The sequence below is a fragment of the Oratosquilla oratoria genome, chromosome 23 (assembly GCF_046742065.1).
Source record: "Oratosquilla oratoria isolate Oo_2021 chromosome 23, ASM4674206v1, whole genome shotgun sequence".
Taxonomy (NCBI): Eukaryota; Metazoa; Arthropoda; class Malacostraca; order Stomatopoda; family Squillidae; genus Oratosquilla; species Oratosquilla oratoria.
In genome coordinates, this window is record NC_134799.1 from 2232341 (window position 1) to 2250869 (window position 18529).

Genomic DNA, 18529 nt, shown 5'->3' on the forward strand with positions numbered 1-18529 from the left:
GCCTGGGAGGAGGGAGTCTTGGGGGCAGCAGCACGGGAGGAGGAAGCACCGGAGGAGGGGGAGGGGGAGGAGGAGGCACGCCGTCGACTTCTTCGTCTGTAGTGGGAATGGGCAAGGTTGACACGCCCCCGGAGCCAGCTCGGCCTGCCCCCGTACTGGAGAGGCGGGACTCGGGACGGTCCATCGGTCGTGGCGTTCATAGGCGAGACAGCAGTAAGGTATGGATTCGCATGCTTTACAACACAACCATTGCCTTGCTTATGCATGCGTGCATGTATATATATATATGTATGTATGTGTGTGCGCACGTGTGTATGTATGTATGTATGTATGTGTGCGTGTGTGTGTGTGCTTGTGCGTGTGTGTGTATGTGTACGTACGAGTGTGTATGTATGTGTGTGTATGTGTATGCATACATTTATGCGTGCGTCTAAGTATGTACAAATGTATGTATATGAACGTGTGCGTATGTGTATGTATTAATGTGTAAAGGTACATATCCACGTGTGTACATATAGAAAACCATTGTACGTGAGAGCGGGCCGGAAACGGAGTTAATGTACTCAAAGAGCCTTTGAAACTGCACACTTCATTCATTCATTCATTGACTGCAAAAAGGCCTGTAGCCCCGGGGGAGGGGGGGGCATGGGGGGAATGGCGTAGTCCCGCCCCCCAAAAATAACAATATCAATAACAACAACAGCAACAATAATGATAATAATAATAGCAATAATAATAATTATAATAAAAACAATAATAATAACAACAATAATACCAACAACATCATTGAAAATAATAACAGAAGTAACAACAATCTATCTATTTGTATGAAAGTGGCAGTTGTCAACAAGTCTATCGAAATAAACACCAAATGTGAGGACGGAGCCGAGTACGACATTTCACTTGTTCCAGCTTTTTCAAGTGCATAGTCGTAATACATACGAAACGTCGAACTAAGAAAGAGCTCCGTCCCTACATTTGGTGTTTATTTCGATGGATCTATCCATTTGTAAACCAAAGGCCTCTTTACCCTTATAAGAGAGATACCCAGCTGAGGCACACACCCATCCACCACCCATTGTGTCCCTCTCATCTTAGCTCCTCTTGGACGAAGGGTCATCCCTGTCTCCTGCCCACTACCTACGATAGATGAATGAATAGCAGAACTGGGCGCGTTCCTCAGTGCGTTCCTCTTTGGTTTGGCCACAGTTAGCGCTCCCAAACTATTAAAGCTTGAGAGAACAGGTTCATGCCAAAATAAAAGTCCGGTAGGCCACATGCTATACCAAAGAAAAATTTCGTAGCCCACATCCAAAAGGTAGGCCACATACTATACCCGCACCTATATTGCTTTAATAGTTTGGGAGCGCTAACCGTGGTCAAACTAAAACGGAACGCGCCCATCTCTTATTAAAAGTAAATAAATCAATATATAGATAAATAACAGAATTCTGACAACAGGCCTGGTTAAGAGTACTCGTTACAAAAACCAAACGCTAAAATATTGACATGGTAAATTTGTCTGAAACATTGTTGGATAGAAAGGGATGTAAAATGAAAATCTGATGGGCTAGAATAAAAAAAAAATCCACAAAACTGAAATCATAAGACTAACGTATGTGTTTGTGCTTGGATGGCCCAAGAATCATGCCAATGTCTTTGAGGAGAGAAAGGATAACAAGCAAAATGTGCATGAGATCTTATTATCTGAACAGAACTAAAGAGCTCTTAAAAACAGGATTTATCTCTGCAACAAAACATTTATCATGAACAGACTATGACCTGTTCTTACAAGAACCATTCCAGTGACTGTATCCATCGTGCTGGAAATGGGAATTTCAGTTTTGTAGAGAACGTTGGGAAGAGTCATGAAGATAAATTTTACCGTAAGTTGTCGAAGTAACAAAGGTTCCCAAATACACCGTAGTCAGGTTTTCATAATAGTTATTGGCACAGCTTTTATGCAGTAGTGATATATAGACCAAATGTTTTATCATCGATAGCTGTCTGGCTTTTGCATTAGTGTCTTGCTGATCATGGGAGATTTCAATGGTATGTGCATTAATTGGGAGACAACGGAATAGGGTAGTGTAGACTGTCGCTTGATATATATATATTTTTTGCGATAGTGCTGCATGTAGAAGAGTCTATAAAGTAAAGGAATAATCTAGACCTATTAATCACTAGCAGCAAAAATATAATAAATGATGTAGAAGTTAGCGAAGATATTTCGTCTAGTGAGGAACTCATGACGAGTGTCTCCTCATAGTGGTCTCATGAGATGGAAGTTGGGGAGGATCAACCCCCCACCCCCCACGCGCTCCCTATCTTTACAATTCATCAGCACTCTAACCTCCATTTGGAGGTGCAACCCCGAGGGGCTAGTAGTCGGTCTCTGGGCCAAGATCTCAGTCAAGGCTACTTTCATCTTACTCTATAACACAAGGAGAACTGACAGCTGGCAACTGCCCTGCTCATGCACTTCCTCCTCCTTTACTCACCCTGCGACACAGGAACACAGAACACACACAACAGACAACTGTTCCAGCCTCTTCCTCTTCTTCCTCCTCCTCCTCCTCCTCCTCCTGCTACCCAAGAACGTAGAAGCAGATCCACACCAATACATCACCGAGAGTGGTCCAGTGTTTTTTCCCCTGGGAGATCTAAGGAAGGGCTCGGAGGGACTACTGATCTTTGCTGCAGAGCTGCAGGGTTCCAGTCAATGTAACTTGTGGCAACATTATTATCATTATTATTGCCGGTATTATCATTATCACTTCATCTAGTGAAGGTTTAAGAAGGAAATAGGCAAGAAATAGTTTACTAACAGAGTGTCTAACCAATGGAATAGACTTAGCAACCATGTAATGAGCGCTGAAGCAATTGGTTGCTTTAAGAGAAGATTTGATTACTTTATGGACAGGGATGACGTGTGGTAATGGACATGGAACTGCTTGGTGTAAGCCTTATGGTCTCTTGCAGTCTCCTCGGTTTTTATGTTCAGCCTAATAAGACTTAAGCTACAACGATGTTTCAGCATAGACATTTGCATATCTGTAATACTGAACTTGGAAAATAACATTATATAATGATTTACGGCATGAGCTACAGCATATAGACTGGAAGACAACCTTAGGTGAAAAAAAACTGGATCAGATGCGGATAATATTTCAAAACTTGCTTACTAAAGTTATTCATATTGATATTATATTCCAGCAAAATCCTCTCCATAATAATTTGTGCCCAATATTTATTGGTAGACAATCAAAGAAAAGTATTTAGAAACGGCCATGCTTATAAGACATTCAAGTATTCTGAATTTCAAATGGCCATGAGAAATACCAACAGGAGAACATGACATTTCAAAATCGAAATAGCTAATGATCTTAAAGAATTCAACAGTTGAGGAAGGTGGAAAAAGAGGACACGAGTCCAATCTAGTTTATTCCTGACCGGTTTTGCTTTGAGCTTCATTCCTCCGAAGAAGCTCAGGGCGAGACCGTTCAGAAATAACTCGAAACTAGACCCGCGTCTTTTTTTATTTTTTTCTTCCTCCTTCCTCAACTTGTTCACAATATCTCAACATTTCTTCAGTTACACTAGAGATGAGAAGAATTTTTGGGACTCATATTGACCTACTAACAACTGTCCGGTCAGCTTAGATATTCAAAAGAAGGTACATTAGAAGTCTTATTTGACTCATGTGACACACTGAGCGCAAATAATTTCTGTAAACATGGCTAAAGAAAACAGAAAAAATAAAGATTAATAAGAAATATCTTACTGTTACATAGTAAATCATCAACAAATCACGACCAGGATGAAATAAGAATGAAAGCTAGCAAGCATTAGTTCTGGTTTGAAAAAAAAGTGAAAATGCAGAAGCTACAAGCCTGCACAGGCTTCAATCATTAGAACAAATACGGAAACAACCATACTCATAAGAGATAACATCGAATATCACTCAGAAAATTCGGTCTAATAGGTATTAATCAGTACTGCTTCAGATGTAAACAGCCCATGTCCAATCTATGTATCAGTCTATATAACAAGAGCTTCTTCCTTCTTATAAGGGGAGGGAGCACGTACCCACTCCTACTCACTCCGCTCCCATCCACCACCCCTTGTTTCCCTCTTATCTTAGCTCCTCATGGATGAAGGGTCATCCCTGTCTCCTGCCCACTGCCTGGGTCAGAAGAAATGCAGTAAGACACAGCACATCCACAGAAAGGCCGCTTTACTTACACAGTGACTCCCCCATCCCCGTCTCCTCATGCAGAAAATAGAGAAGACAAGGAGAAATCCCTTCGAGCTGCGTCAAAGTATCATCCATACACAACCTTCCTCCACTCACCCCTATCCCCCTGCCTTCTTCCTTCCTTGCTCAACCTACTCGAATATTACAATGTAATAATCTCAAACTACGATAGAAGAAACAGTGTAGGTGTCATGTACAGCATGTGGACTGAAAAGCTTTTGATACAGTTTTACACAAGAAACTAAGTTGTATTAGTGATTGGTTGAACAATGGTAAATAACTCGTTCTTCTTCGGGCAAATTTTCTAATTGGAAAAACGGTGAAGCTGGAGTTCCCAAGGATTCATTCTTGGATCTGCTCTACATCAAGTTTGCTGATGGCACAAAACGGTGCTAAAAACAAAATATTGCTCAGATCAGCTGATATTAAATAGGATTTAAACCGATTAAGACAACTGTCTATAAAGTGGGTAGTGAAATGAATCCAGGTAAGTATAAAGTTATGTACACTGGTAAAATGACAGTAGATACATCTGCTAGACATTTGGAAAAACGTTAAAGTAGAAAGTAAAAAGAACCTCAGCGTAATTATCTGTAACGATCTTAATCTAAACATTACATTTCTGCCTCAGAGAAACCAAGTAGGTTTCCAGGAATAACAACACGATCCTTTGGTGTCAAAAGTTCTTGAACAATCGTAAAATTCTTTGCTGGAAAGATGCTCCGAGTGGAATTTCTTGGGTGAAAAATGGTTGTGGGTTTAGAAAAGGAAGAGGATACATGGATAAGGTTTTCGTAGTAAGACAGACATGTGAACATCTATTACCAGAAAGGATGTCTTTTCGGCTTTCATGTATCGACATGGCCGACAGGAGGGCATTGTGGATTGTGTTGCATATGTATGGGATAAGAGGAAAGTTGCTATGGATAGTCAAAAGTATTTATGTGAATAGTAGAGCGCGTGTTAGGACTAGAAATGTTAAGAGCGAGTGGTTTGAAGTGAAAGTGGGATTCTGCCAGGGTTGTGTATTCTTACCATGGTTGTCCAATGTTTAAGTGCAAGGGGAATGGGTGGTTACTTCCACTGTTCCCCTATTAATCCTCTCAGTTAACACCCTCCCATATATCTTGACAACTACACTTTACAGACTAATCCTCCTAAAACTACTACATCCATAGTTTTCCTCTTTAACTTTGTAAAGTGGAACTAGGCACACATTAAGCAGCCTCACTAGCCAATCCACTATAATTGTTCCTCGACTTGACACCCATCCAATCCAGGCGCCTTACCAATTTTCATTACTTTCAATGTCCTTTGTATCTTTTTATCAGTAGACCTGTCATCTTATTCTCCCATCATATTCATCTCCCACTGCTACAATCAATTCCTCCCTAATCTCCTCCTCATTCAACAGTTCTCTGAAATACTCGCACTCCATCAGTCTTTCCTGTACCGCCTTTACTTCCATTAATATCTATCCATGGGCACGCTTTACCTTTTTTTTTTTTTTTTTTTTTTTTTTTTTGTTCCTGCGTGACTTACACCCTCACTCTTCCTTTCCTTCCGAAAATTTATATATATATATATAATGCGGAGAATTCTGGGGAATGATATGTAGACGACGGAATGTATCGTAGTGCAGCAAAGGTGTTGTAAGGGACCCAAAACCGTTGACCGGAGCCTTGACCGTTATTTTACCTTACATCCTCATGCATAATATCCCTGTCGGCATCAGAAACCTCCAACGCGAAGATCAGTTATTTCCGATTGAAGACCTAATGGTTGCAGATATTAACGAACTATCACTGATATGTATATGCCAGTGCCGTGAATAATTAATATATCTCCCGGCGTCTCACCATACCGTTAATCCAATTGCATGAAGCATGAAGGGTTTCTCTGCATCTTAGACGAAGCCGAACGCAGAGCAGACGTGGGCTGTGATGTGGGCAGAGCAATGTTCTGATGGTATGCATAGTGATGCGTATTTTGCCCGTAATTATTAGTGTTCCCTTTGGGTTTGTCAGCCAGCAACAAATATCAGGATGTTTAATTTAAGGGCGCCTGGCATGACCAGGCTATGCAGCTGTGCATGGCAAGTAGCTCGTCCTCGTGCGGCTTTTGCACCGAGTTGTGCAGCTCATTAGAACCTTAGCAGCGACCGTCTGAAAGAGGAGGTTTCTGCAAAGGGAGCCTTGGCCTAATTTTCTGACTTTTTCCTATGTTCCTTGTACAGATGGGTGCGGAACTCCTAGACCGCTGGTTATAATATTGCCGGTGGATAGACATTTAGACCACTGGTGTTTGTGTAACGAACGCTTGAGTTAAGGAGGCCACTCTGTGTGGACGTTTGGTCCGTGAAATATAAAGCTGCCCTGTCACTGTATATCAAGTCAGTTTTCTGTGAACTGTTCAACAAATACGGAAGTTTTAGCATAGAAAATAGAGAGGGATAGAAAATCCTGTTTGGATGACATCATGTTTACGAAGAAACATGTTACCGAATCTTTTGACGAAATTGTCTGGCGTTGGGTCAGATATTCAACTCTGCAGACAACGATATCAGGTTGGGAAGTATCGCCAAAGAGTAGGAAGGTGTCTGAAACTAACGACAGTCACACAAAACATCTCCTTCACTACACCTCTATTAGAAGAGACCAAGACATGTCCGCGTTGCTCTCAGGCCAGGGGGTGGGGCAAAATAAAAGATGCTATACATATGTGGTTAATGACAGGGTTATACCAAGATACACAATTCAGAATGGACGCATATACATGTATTTACATTTTTTTCAACCACATTAACTTTTTCACTTTAATTCCATGTCGTCACGATCGATACTGACAATGCGCTCAACGGAGACATAAGCGGAAACTGATACGTAGTGAAGCCAAGGACTCGAACTTAGCTCAGACGTACCAAGTGAACAGTGACTCTAACCACTGCGCCATCAAGAGATGTGGCGCATTCAGTGTGTGTATGTATTTACATTATCTACACGAGTTGAATTTTTACTTTCATCAGTCATACATTGATATTCTGTAACTTGAAAATCGGATGAAATTATGTATGACAACCGGCAAAGTTTCAAACACAGATAGGATATCCAGGGGGAGGTGGTAACTCCCCTCCAGACACCCATGCATCCGATCCTCAGTTTCTATAAGCTAGACATCATAAGAAACTTGGCTTCACCTCTGCACTACAACAGCGATCCAAAAGCGTGTCAATGCCTTTACAAATACCACTCATTTAGAACAACTTGTCATCGATGAATGGTACATAGAATATCCTCAGCTATTCCTAGACTTCTTCACTCAGTAGTTCAAATGAGGGTAAACGGAGTTTTATCTTCCGCTTGTGTACGCCTTACTTGAACGAAAGACCCAAATTAAACACGCGGTCCTTCGTGCCCCGTAGGAGGGCGACTGTGACCCCAGGAAAGTCGTCATTGACTTTGAGAGGCCTGTGGCGTTAGCTCTATAGATGATCTTTGGAGAAGATATTCTGCGGTCAGGGGGCTGAGCTTACCCTCCTGCCTCAAGAGGAAGTAAAGGAAGGCAAGATGGGATGAGAGTCCCACAGTCACTCATCGATTGTTTCGATGCGACATGTGGTCAGCCACATCAGTACCGAGTCAACTCGAGCGTCCTCACACTGAACTTGTCGTACCTGTGCGCCTACGCCGCACCTCGCCAATGCTTCCCGCCGGAAGAGATGATCGATACAAGGTGAACAACATCTGCAAAGGATGCGATGATAACTTTTTCATTCGTGGGTTTCTCCAGTCTTGCAGTTATGAAACTCTGATTCCCTTCAAGCAGTCCATTTGCGCAAACAGTCAAACTGTGCCTGCCAGGAAATCGCATGAGCATCAGATTCGCCTCCACGATCTGGAGGAGGATGTTTCAATACATAAATATATTGAATTAGATTTGCGAATATGAAGAACAATATCAATATATAGCAGTCTTGAGTATATCTGTTGAATAAATGTTCACTGAATTGTGTTATCTTAAAGAGCAATTTTGTGCATTTTCGGTAATAAGTACCATGACCTAAATGTCCTAAGGTGCTAACCCGTGGATGAAACGTCCTACATTGTGTCATGACAGCCATGGAGGGCCTGGGTGCTATTAACATTTGTTAAAGAGTGAACGTGAAGGTCATTTCAGGGGAGCGTATTGACAGCTGCTTACCCAGCAACGAAACTATGCTTTATATGCACTTCTCCACAGCGCCAGTCGACCTCGCTCAACGCCTGCAGAAGGCGCAAACAAAGAGATTTGCCGGTGTGATTCACCTTGGTCCTGGGTCACGTGCTGGACTCGTGATCGACAGCTTTTCCCTCTCGATTGAGAGATCAGAACTTATATATGCCCGATCTATGGGCAATTTTGTTACCTTACACACACGACTCGATGGCGCAGTTGGTAGAGTTTCCGGCCGCCACTACGGCGGTCCGGGGCTGAAATCCCGCCCAGGGCTGAAATAATTTCAGTATCGCTGCGGTACGAGTCGTTACTCCAACTCTCCTGGGCGGGGAGTTGGGTGTGTGTGTGTGCGTGTAAGGTCACAGCATTACCCATAAATCGGTCAAATATGAGCTCTGAGCTCTCAGTCGGGAAGGTAATAGCTGTCGATCACGAATTCAACACGTGATCCAAGACCATGTTGAAAAGACCATGGTGAATCACACACACACACACACACACCTCCTTGCCCATGAGAGCTGGAGTACCGGCTCACAGCGCATCGATGCTGAAGTTATTTCAGCTCTGGGAGGAAATCGAACTCTGACCGTTGGATTGGCGGATGCGAAGGGTACCACTACGCCGTCGAGCCAACGCCAAGCGTCGTAGCGGCTCCCTACGCTGACCTTTTACGTAGTCATACCTCCTCTATATGACGACGTCAAGGGACAAAGTTGACTATAACGTATTTCTGTTGTTAAATCATACATAGTTATAGAACGTGGACTAAGATCTATATTCATGTTTGCTGATGATAAAACATATATAACAGGTTATCATCAGAATTAATTGGATATTCAAGATGATTCAGATCAAAAGTGGTTGGAATTCATCCACCAATAAGTGGAAAGAAATGTATATCAGCAGAAATAACACTAATTACAATTGGTACTTGTCTGGCAAATAACATTTGACAAAGAACATTCTTGATGTAGTCATTGTATGCATTAGTAACGATCAAAGATTATCCGAGTGTCGTATTTCTATCACAGAGAAAGTGAAATATATTTCACGATTAATAGCGCTACAGTTCAGCGTCGTAAGTCCGGTTGCTATAAGAAAAAATGTACTTTACTACTACAGTCCATCTACATTGTGTCTCCAAACCTCAGTATAGACCAATGGTTCTTAACCTGGGCTACCTGTTATCCCAAAAGGATACAAAACCTTAATCCTGAGGGCGCGAGACATGACAGTCAGTGCAGTGGTACAGTATAGTTACCATGAGAAATCATAATGTGCATTCATTGTATCCTACTAATTTAAAATCCTAATTTAAAATAAAAAAAGGACTTTTGTTCAGTAACTGAATATATCTAATAATTTCTCAGCAACGTTTGCATCACTAATCCTTTTCATAGGTTTGCATTGTATTTATATCGGATGGAGGTAGGAGATTTTTTTTAGAGATAATCAGGGTGTACGGACACTGAAAAGGGTTATGAGATACTTGTAGATTGAACATTTTTAGAAGTTCCGCCATGGGATACGAACCCTGACCCGTGCGTCGATAATCACGAGGTCAAGACGTGATTATCGACGCACGGGTCAGGGTTCGTATCCCATGGCGGAACTTCTAAAAATGTTCAATCTGTCTTAAGAAACATACACATACTTGTAGATATAATGCTAGACTGGAAAGCGTACAACACATTGCTAAGCTTATACGTAACAATAGAAACAAGCCATTTGAAAAATGTACGGAACATTTGAATTTATGTAAGGAAATAAATTTGTAAATCCGGTGATGAAGTATATGGAAACAAGATTCCTAACTTGTTAGTAAAAGAATGTAGAAGAAAAAATCCACGGAGAAACTCTTAAGTTTTGAGATTTAGCTGGATAAGCAATAAAGATATTTTCTTAAGTATTTCTGTATCCAGCAACTAAATAACGACCTCACCGATCATTCTTTAGCTACTGCAGTCGACGGTCACTATTTTCCTCCAATCCTTAAGCCATATTCATACCAAGCTTACGACCTGTTTCCGACCAACACCTTGGACGGTGGCACTTTTGTTTCTCTCATGGTTAGCGCCACGTGGCTATTTCATATTCATCTTCATGAGGAGGAGATTCATTCCAATTGCAGAATTGTCTTGAATTATTTTTATAAACAGAGGAACAGCACAAATAAGCCTGGTCCCCGGTGGTAAGAAACAGGTCATAAGCTTGGTGTGACTGGTCCCTTAACGTCAAGTCGACCGCAGGGTATTGTTCTTTCTCCTTTTTTTTTCTCCAACTTAGAAATGATGCATTTGCACTAATGCTGCCGACATCACTCTTTTTTTTCATTTTCTAGACGTCCAACCCATACGACACTAAATCACTCGAATTAGACCTTTCGAGAACCAAAGTTTTGACAATTAAATTATATGTGATCGGGGTAGAGAAAACCCGACAATTTCAAATGCCTGCGGGACCCCTTCACACGACACAATCTTTTTACAGAAATGTTGCTAAGAAGTCCATCTCCTTTCATCTTCTTACACTTTAAATATTCTTGGCCCTTGTTATTCTAGCAGACTCAGATTAAAAATCGTATATCTAATGCCGTGAAAACAGATTAAATGAAATTGATGGTTCTGCAATCTCTTCAAAATGTAATTCCAGCGTTCATTTGCATATCACGGGTCAGAGTCATCCAGAGTGTACATTTCCATTTTGGAGTCATTTTGATCAAGATGAAATCCAAGGCCATATTTACTTCTCCTCTCCCCAATAGCCTTCAACCTATTTCCTTCTACCAAATCTCTCTCTTTGCTTTTCCCTCCATCCCTCTCTCTTTTTCTCCCTCTCTCCCGATCTGCCCATCTCTTCTACCATAAATTTCCATGGTGACTGTTTCCGTGAATTTTTTTTACTGTGCACCTGCCTTCTGTTTTAGATCATTAGACTCTGAAACCTCTCATTTCTATTTCACATAGACGACTTTTGCAAGGCTCTTCTATTGTGTTCTCGTTTTCTTTCCTTCCGCTGGTAGGATCTGGAACTTTCTTCCTTCTGACATCTTTTTATTCTTCTGCGACTTAAATTCTCTGGAAAGGTGATTATTAAAACGCTCGTCTATCACTTGGTCGTGAATCGTTATTTTCTTTTGTTTTCTTAAATCTTCTGGGATGAAAAACTACTTGGTGGAGATAAGGTGGTTTAGTATTATGCCTAAAGCATAGATAAATTCCTGCAAACTGTGATATGGTTTATGGAAGTCTTGCTTTAATTTTTTCTTAATGATTACCTTGTTCGATAGGAGTGAGTGAAATTCCTTTCAGTTATACTTTAACTGAGACTTCAGCTTCCATTATGAAAGTGACAAATACCGAAAGAACGTCAGAATAAACACCGTCAAATAATTAGACTTTTATCAAGACCATAGCCGTGGATGAGAAACCCGGTGTGGGGCAATTGTCCATACGACCAGTGGGATTATGTCCGTCTATAGGTTAGCAATTATCTTCATTTTGGGGCCATTTGGCCAACCAACTTGATATGCACTACACTACATGGCAGAACACCCACACACGCTAAGAAACATCAAAACAATTACTAAGTACCTATATCACATACTCTTCCTCCACAGCCATAATCATATCGCTCACTGCTCCATCTACAGACTGAAAGATAACACACTGCTGCATGCCCGACCCCCTGATATCCATTCCTCTGAATCTTCTCACCCCCAAGAGGACAGAATCCACCTGGCCAGGCTGCGGTACGACCACCATCCACTCTTTCTAAGTTACCATAGGCAGCTAGATGACCGCATCGCAGATAACTATCCGGGATGTAACACTTCACCCTATACTATACAGCACATTATGGAAGACTGCATTCTACACAATCACACACGCCAACAACACAATACATACTCTACAAGGGATTTGTGGGAAAATCCCTTTCCAGCCACGGCGTTCCGCAGGGAGACGGGACTGCTCGACCAGACAATTTAGGGAATAATAGTAAAAACAACACACGTTGATGGTTGATTTGATAAATTTATTACGCCTAATGGCGGCAAGCAATTTACAAACTGAAGTAATTACAGAGAGATGAATGTCGCGCAGGACATAGTGGAATCTAAATAAATCAATAATCACCAAGATATGGAAATCTCATGAGGAGTGAATCCAAATTATTCTGTACACGTTGATGGAGTACATACTCAGCTCCTCTGTGTCGTCAATCAAGCTCAAAGCGGATGAAGTTTGCCACCTCCAAACTACAAATAGAGGAGGAGAGAGTTGATATCGGTGCCATTGTGCCATTAACTACCATTTACTGATCAGAATAGGAAAAACGTCTCTGATGACGAAGACTTTTGGATAATTTCTCCATTAAGTCAAGGCTGCAAGATGCTGCTTCACCTTGAACATTATTATTTTTAATTCTTATTTCATGACCGAGTTAGTGATGGATGACATCCACGAAGTGGAAAACACCTTTTGTTAGATGTCTCAAATCAGATTCGTTTTGCTAGGTTCCTTGAAGAATGATTTTGGGTAGAGAAATATATTATACTAGGAAACATTTAATCTCCAAAGGGAATTAAATTATCTATACGAAAACTAACATGAACATGTTGGATTTCAAATTTAGAAACATCAAAATTCCCGCCCCCCCCAAAAAAAAAAAAAAAAAAATCTTAAAGTGTTTCATAATTATAATTTATCTAAAAAATATGCCCAGTAATGTCCACTATAGCAACATACTGTCATACAAACTATAACACTGGTGAACGTGTTGATGGACGACTTGAAGCCGCTGTTCCGAATAACTGGTATCACAAGGCAGAATGTGTGTTATCATATTTTTCTCAGTTATCGTGGAAATACTTCCATATGCGGGTTGACTAAGTGCAATGGTAATACTGACGTTGTCTCGTATAGGCCCATAATACATGAATCTAAATTAACAAATAATAATCTGGAAAAAGAATTAAATGCTGTGAATGCTAACACTTTAAATATGTTTAGTTCTGTTTATAATTTTCGAAAGACAATTCGAATGCTTTATATTTTCACCAAATAACGATCTGAATGTCCTGCGAAAGGTTTTTGGTACCAAACGGCGATTATTTTTTTTTTTTTTCACGGTTCGGAAGAACTTGTGACCACAATATCTACACACGTTGCGTCTCAGGTCCAAAGTAAGAGAATTAACAACTGAGCGGGCACATTGAGGCAATAGAGAAAAAAATCTGACTCCTTTTGTGTGTGTGTGTGTGTGTGTGTGTGTGTGTGTGTGTGTGTGTGTGTGTGTGTGTGTGTGTGTGTGTGTGTGTGTGTGTGTGTGTACTGGCTAACACCCAATGAAGAATTTACCATTCACCACATGACCGGGTAGTCCAGCCATTATCCCCGACAATCTGCTTCGACAAACACAGCAGCGTCTTATCGTAGTCTCCGATCGGAATGCTACGGAAGTTCTTGAATCGACGCACGCAACGAAAAAAAAAATCGTTTATGTGTGATTCACCTTGGACTTGGATCACGTGCTGGACTCGGGATGGGCAGTTAATAGGCCTACCCTTCCAGATGAGAGCTCAGAACTCATCATCCGACGCATGAGTAATGTGACGTTTTACGAACGCCCCCCCCCACACACACACACCCATTGCTCAAGGGAGGTAGGAACAATTTACGTTATTAGCGAAAGCTTTCACTTCGCAAGCGTGGCGTGAACTCGGTACCACAACGCGGGAGATCCGAGACGCTGAACACTACGTCAACAAGTCGTGTGTGTGTGTGTGTGTGTGTGTGTGTACGTGGACGAGTTGCATCCTGTCACTATTCTAAGATAGTTCCAAACCATCATTTGCATTTTGACTGGTTAGTTTTGATAACATCATTTCTATGCAGATTACCTCCTCCACGTGACCCCGCATGTTTATTTGTAACCGTACAATGTGTATACGTTTATATACCGATGCATGTTTGTTTGTTTGTTTGTTTTTTCATTTCCCCGTTCGATTTCCTAGTTTCGTGGCTCCCCCACCCACCTCCGTCTCTTAAACTGATTTTTTTTTTCATTTTCCTGAATTATTTTCATTTAGAATTTGGGTTTGTCTTTTGGTAGTCATCTTATCTCTTTGAATTGTGCGGGTTAGAGCGTCGCTACTTGCGGCGGAGGTTGTCTTGCCGCCAGCGAGTTGGACCAAGGGCATGGTTTCATTAAATTTCACGCTACAAAGTCCTTGGTTAGGGTTGCCGTCTTAGCCTCCTGATAGGAAGAGTTCGCAACGTTTAATCGAATCAAATCAAAACCACATTTTCCTTTATGTGGAGTTTTCTGTGGTTCCAGCCATTGTCTTGTTTATCCTACTGAAGTCTTGGCATATTTTTTTGTGTCTTTTTCTTCTTCTTTTTCTTGAACGTTTGTGCAGGCTGGTCATATTTCTTCTTTTCCTTTTTTCACCCAATTTCGTTATCTCATCTCAAATCCATTCACTCTTTCCTCTCATATCGGCCCATGAACTTCTGTAACGCTTATTGCGATGTCTCGCTGGAATATTTTCAAACACAGTTGTCTCCATTTTTGGGTATGGCTTCCATACTCCAGTTTGGATCGTATAAAACGTGTCTTTAATGTCTTGGTTGGCTAAATGCTATTCTGGAATTCGCCCACCATGCACGCCCTGTCTAATGCTGGTTATTTTTTGTGTTCTATTATGCGTGGAATTCTGTCTACACTTACCATATCTCTTTTTATGACCAATCTTATTTGGTGATCCTAGTCAGCATGTTCCCTTTCTCTGTGGCGTTCCACGATGCATTTGTCGTCATATCAAATTATATTTGACTATTTAAGACGTACACCTTTCTGTAGGGGCGTCATTCAATCTTGTTATTCTTGTTTTGTAGTTTAGTACCATCTGCAAGAAGTTCTTGTAACTGAATACCCTCTCCGTTAGTCTTTTACTATCATTCTTGTTAATGGGCACAGTGCCAGAAACAGGCCAAGTGTCAGCACTGGTGTTTATGCAACGCTGTTACTCCCTGTTCTCTATAATGATTCCTTCGGTTTGTCATCTCCATTTTCGTCCAATCCAAGGGAGGAAAATGATGTGTGTTCACCAATTTGAATGCTTCAAGTTTGAGACAATCTTGTAATATCCAGTTTTCTTTTCTTTTCACCCCTTTTCGCATTTGAAATGTATTAGAATTTTCTTCATTCTTCTGCATGTTCTGATTGTTGATCACCCTTCATTATATTGTTAAACATACTCGTTGTAGTACTCAGATTCTGACCAGATGGTTTTCATCACAACTGTACAGGAGACATGTATGCTGAATGTCTCCAATCCTCGTGTGTGTGTGTGTGTGTGTGTGTGTGTGTGTGTGTGTGTGTGTGTGTGTGTGTGTGTGTATGTGTGTGTGTGTATGACAAGGCGCATGTCCGTTTATCCTTGTTCGTCCTTGGTCTATGACTAAGTATAAGGCCTTTATTTTTTTGCACTGACATCCCCTGTTTCCAAGATGCATTGGTTAACACAGATTTCTCCTTATGCAGGAGTTGCTTCGATCCAGCGCTGGGGACCTCCAGCACAGTCCTCCAAGAAGCACAAATCCGTTCAAGAACACTTCTGCTATCAACAACAACAACCCCGCCAACAGTAGTACCAACCCGTGGCATGCCAGCTCAAGTAGTAGTCTTGGCAACACTGGCGGGAATGTCAGATACATGGTGATCCCAGACGGAGGAGAAGGAGGAGGGGGAGGAGGTGGGAGTAGTAGTGGTTACATCGGAGGATGTGGTCCTGTTTGTGGTTTTGTGGGTAATGTTGATGGTGATAGCGGTAGTGGAGGCGAAGATGTCTACGGCATTGCTGGAAGTGCAACCGGTAGCCCAGTGCGCAACACGGGAAGGGGAAGTCCAGGCACTATCATGCGGAGTGTCATGGCTGAAAAATACAGCAGTGCCAACATATACGCAATGGAAGAAAGTCCCATTGTACAAGCACACGCGGCAGACAAATCATTATACAGGGACCACAAACATATTCAAGACGATTCATCACGCGTTTCATCAGACATACCATCGTTTAGAAATTATTCGCCAAGTTTGAACTCAGTAGATATAGTAAGAGACACGGCTATTGAAAATTTAATAGCTTCGAGAATGGGCGTTACTTCTATGAGTCACAGTGAGAGTGACAACTGTGACGACAGAAGAGACTACGCGAAGCTATGCTCTTCTCCGTACACATCGTCAGGCTACGTGTCAAGCAGCCCAAAGAGCACCGACGTTCTGCCTTGTAACAATGTAAACACATCATTTTCATCCTTTCAAACACCCACATCAAATAGAATACCAAGTCCTTACCAAGAGGCTACGTTGCCCTACCCCAACGTCCCTTGCTCATTTAGTAAGTTAGCCAACGCAACGATGCATGGTATGCGCGACAATCAAGAAGCAATTGACGCTAGCAGGTATAACAGAGATATAGAACGATATCCTCAGCTGTTAGTCAACCAATTTAGCGAGGCCTCTCCACGTAATTTCGAGAAGGCACATGCCGAAGAAGCTTACAAATTTTCCTATAGTGATAAGAATGATAAGTACAATCCATTAAGGACTAATTTAAGTTATGAATCAGTACGAGCAAGTCCACAGCCTACAATGACGTTCAAGTCCAGTAATACATACGACAGTATAAGAGACTCGACGTACCTACCGCAGTTCGGCGGCCCGTCGACAGCGTACGATAACGGTCGACTCTCGGCCGCTGAAGAACCGACGCCTGTCTTCGATTTGAGTAGATTAGGTTATGACGATAGGGACCCGAATTACGACGACGGCATTGCGGGGAATTACGGCAGAAACGATTCGCCGTATGAAAGAAATACGACAGTTTACGATGACAACTCGACTTCGTATGACAGCAGCAGGAGTTCGTTTGAGTCGACACTCTATGGCGGTCACCCGTCAGGAGTGGCGTCCACCTCGCTTCTCTATGACATAAGTGCAGAAAGGTCGCCCCCTCCACCCGCACCAATGGATCACAGACAGGTGAGGAAAAGGTGTAACGACACACAGCACTGTTCCAGGCATCAGTCATGTGATTTTATATCCTTTTGAGAATGCGCCTAAGGGCATTTTTTTCTCTGTATATAACCATGTCATCATCGCTCGTTTCCGTAACAGATCCCCAGTCATCCAATTTGGTCAATCAAAACAGTCATCCACTTTTACGAAATTACATTAAGGCTCGAAAAGACGGCGTGATGTTGGATGGAAGTGGGTGATGTCATTCAAATTCATCTCTCTCTCTCTCCTTTACACATGCTTTATGAAAGTTATATAGCTTTCCATGTAGATAAATAATGACATTCTGGAAGATGAAACAATCGTAAATGAAAATCAGGTATATGTACACGAAAGCAACCACACAAATACACATACCCTTACGCACCAAAGTGAATCATAGGCGAGAGATAAAAATATATACGAATCGATAGGTGAAGGGAGAGACACTTATGAAAAATTGAAGAGGCGTGATATTTCTAGAGCTCAGCGGCCGAAATAATGTCGACGAGCAACATCGATTCACAGAAGTGAAATTTATGTTGTCCGAACAGCACCGGGTTTTCGTGGAACCTGTGGAGGAGGAGGGGAAGGGGAGGTGGGGACGCTGCGTATTCGTAGGAGAAAACGGGCGCGAAGGGATGAGATAGAGATCAGACGCTGGAACCGTCGTCGGCTATGATGCAACAGTTATCGAATAAAGTAAAATAGATAAGTAAGTCAGTAAGAATAAATGAAAAAGTAAATAGATGAATACATAAATAAATAAATAAATACAGTGGAGGATGCCAAAGGAATTAATGATAAAAAAAGGTAAACACAAACATGCACGTTCATGCCACTCAGTGCGGAAAAGGTCATTTGATTTTACTGCAGCAGCATCACTATCAGGATGCCACTGAGCTGAATAAAATAATCTGGTGACAGCCTAAGTAAAAAAAAAAAAAAAAAAAAAAAAGGGGGCCAGCCTGTGCAGTAGCTGAGATATATCAA

The 18529-nt window shown here is 41.7% G+C and overlaps 1 protein-coding gene across 1 annotated transcript in view; it reads left to right on the top strand.

Annotated features, from left to right (window-relative positions):
* Positions 1-18529, top strand: part of LOC143037862 (uncharacterized) — a 107673-nt gene that overhangs the window by 43431 nt on the left and 45713 nt on the right. Inside the window, exons 4-5 of the mRNA XM_076206447.1 lie at positions 1-218; positions 16022-17521. The exon at positions 1-218 is cut by the window's left edge and continues 35 nt beyond it. Coding sequence (XP_076062562.1) covers positions 1-218; positions 16022-17521 — 1718 coding nt within the window. The remainder of the gene's footprint in view (positions 219-16021; positions 17522-18529) is intronic.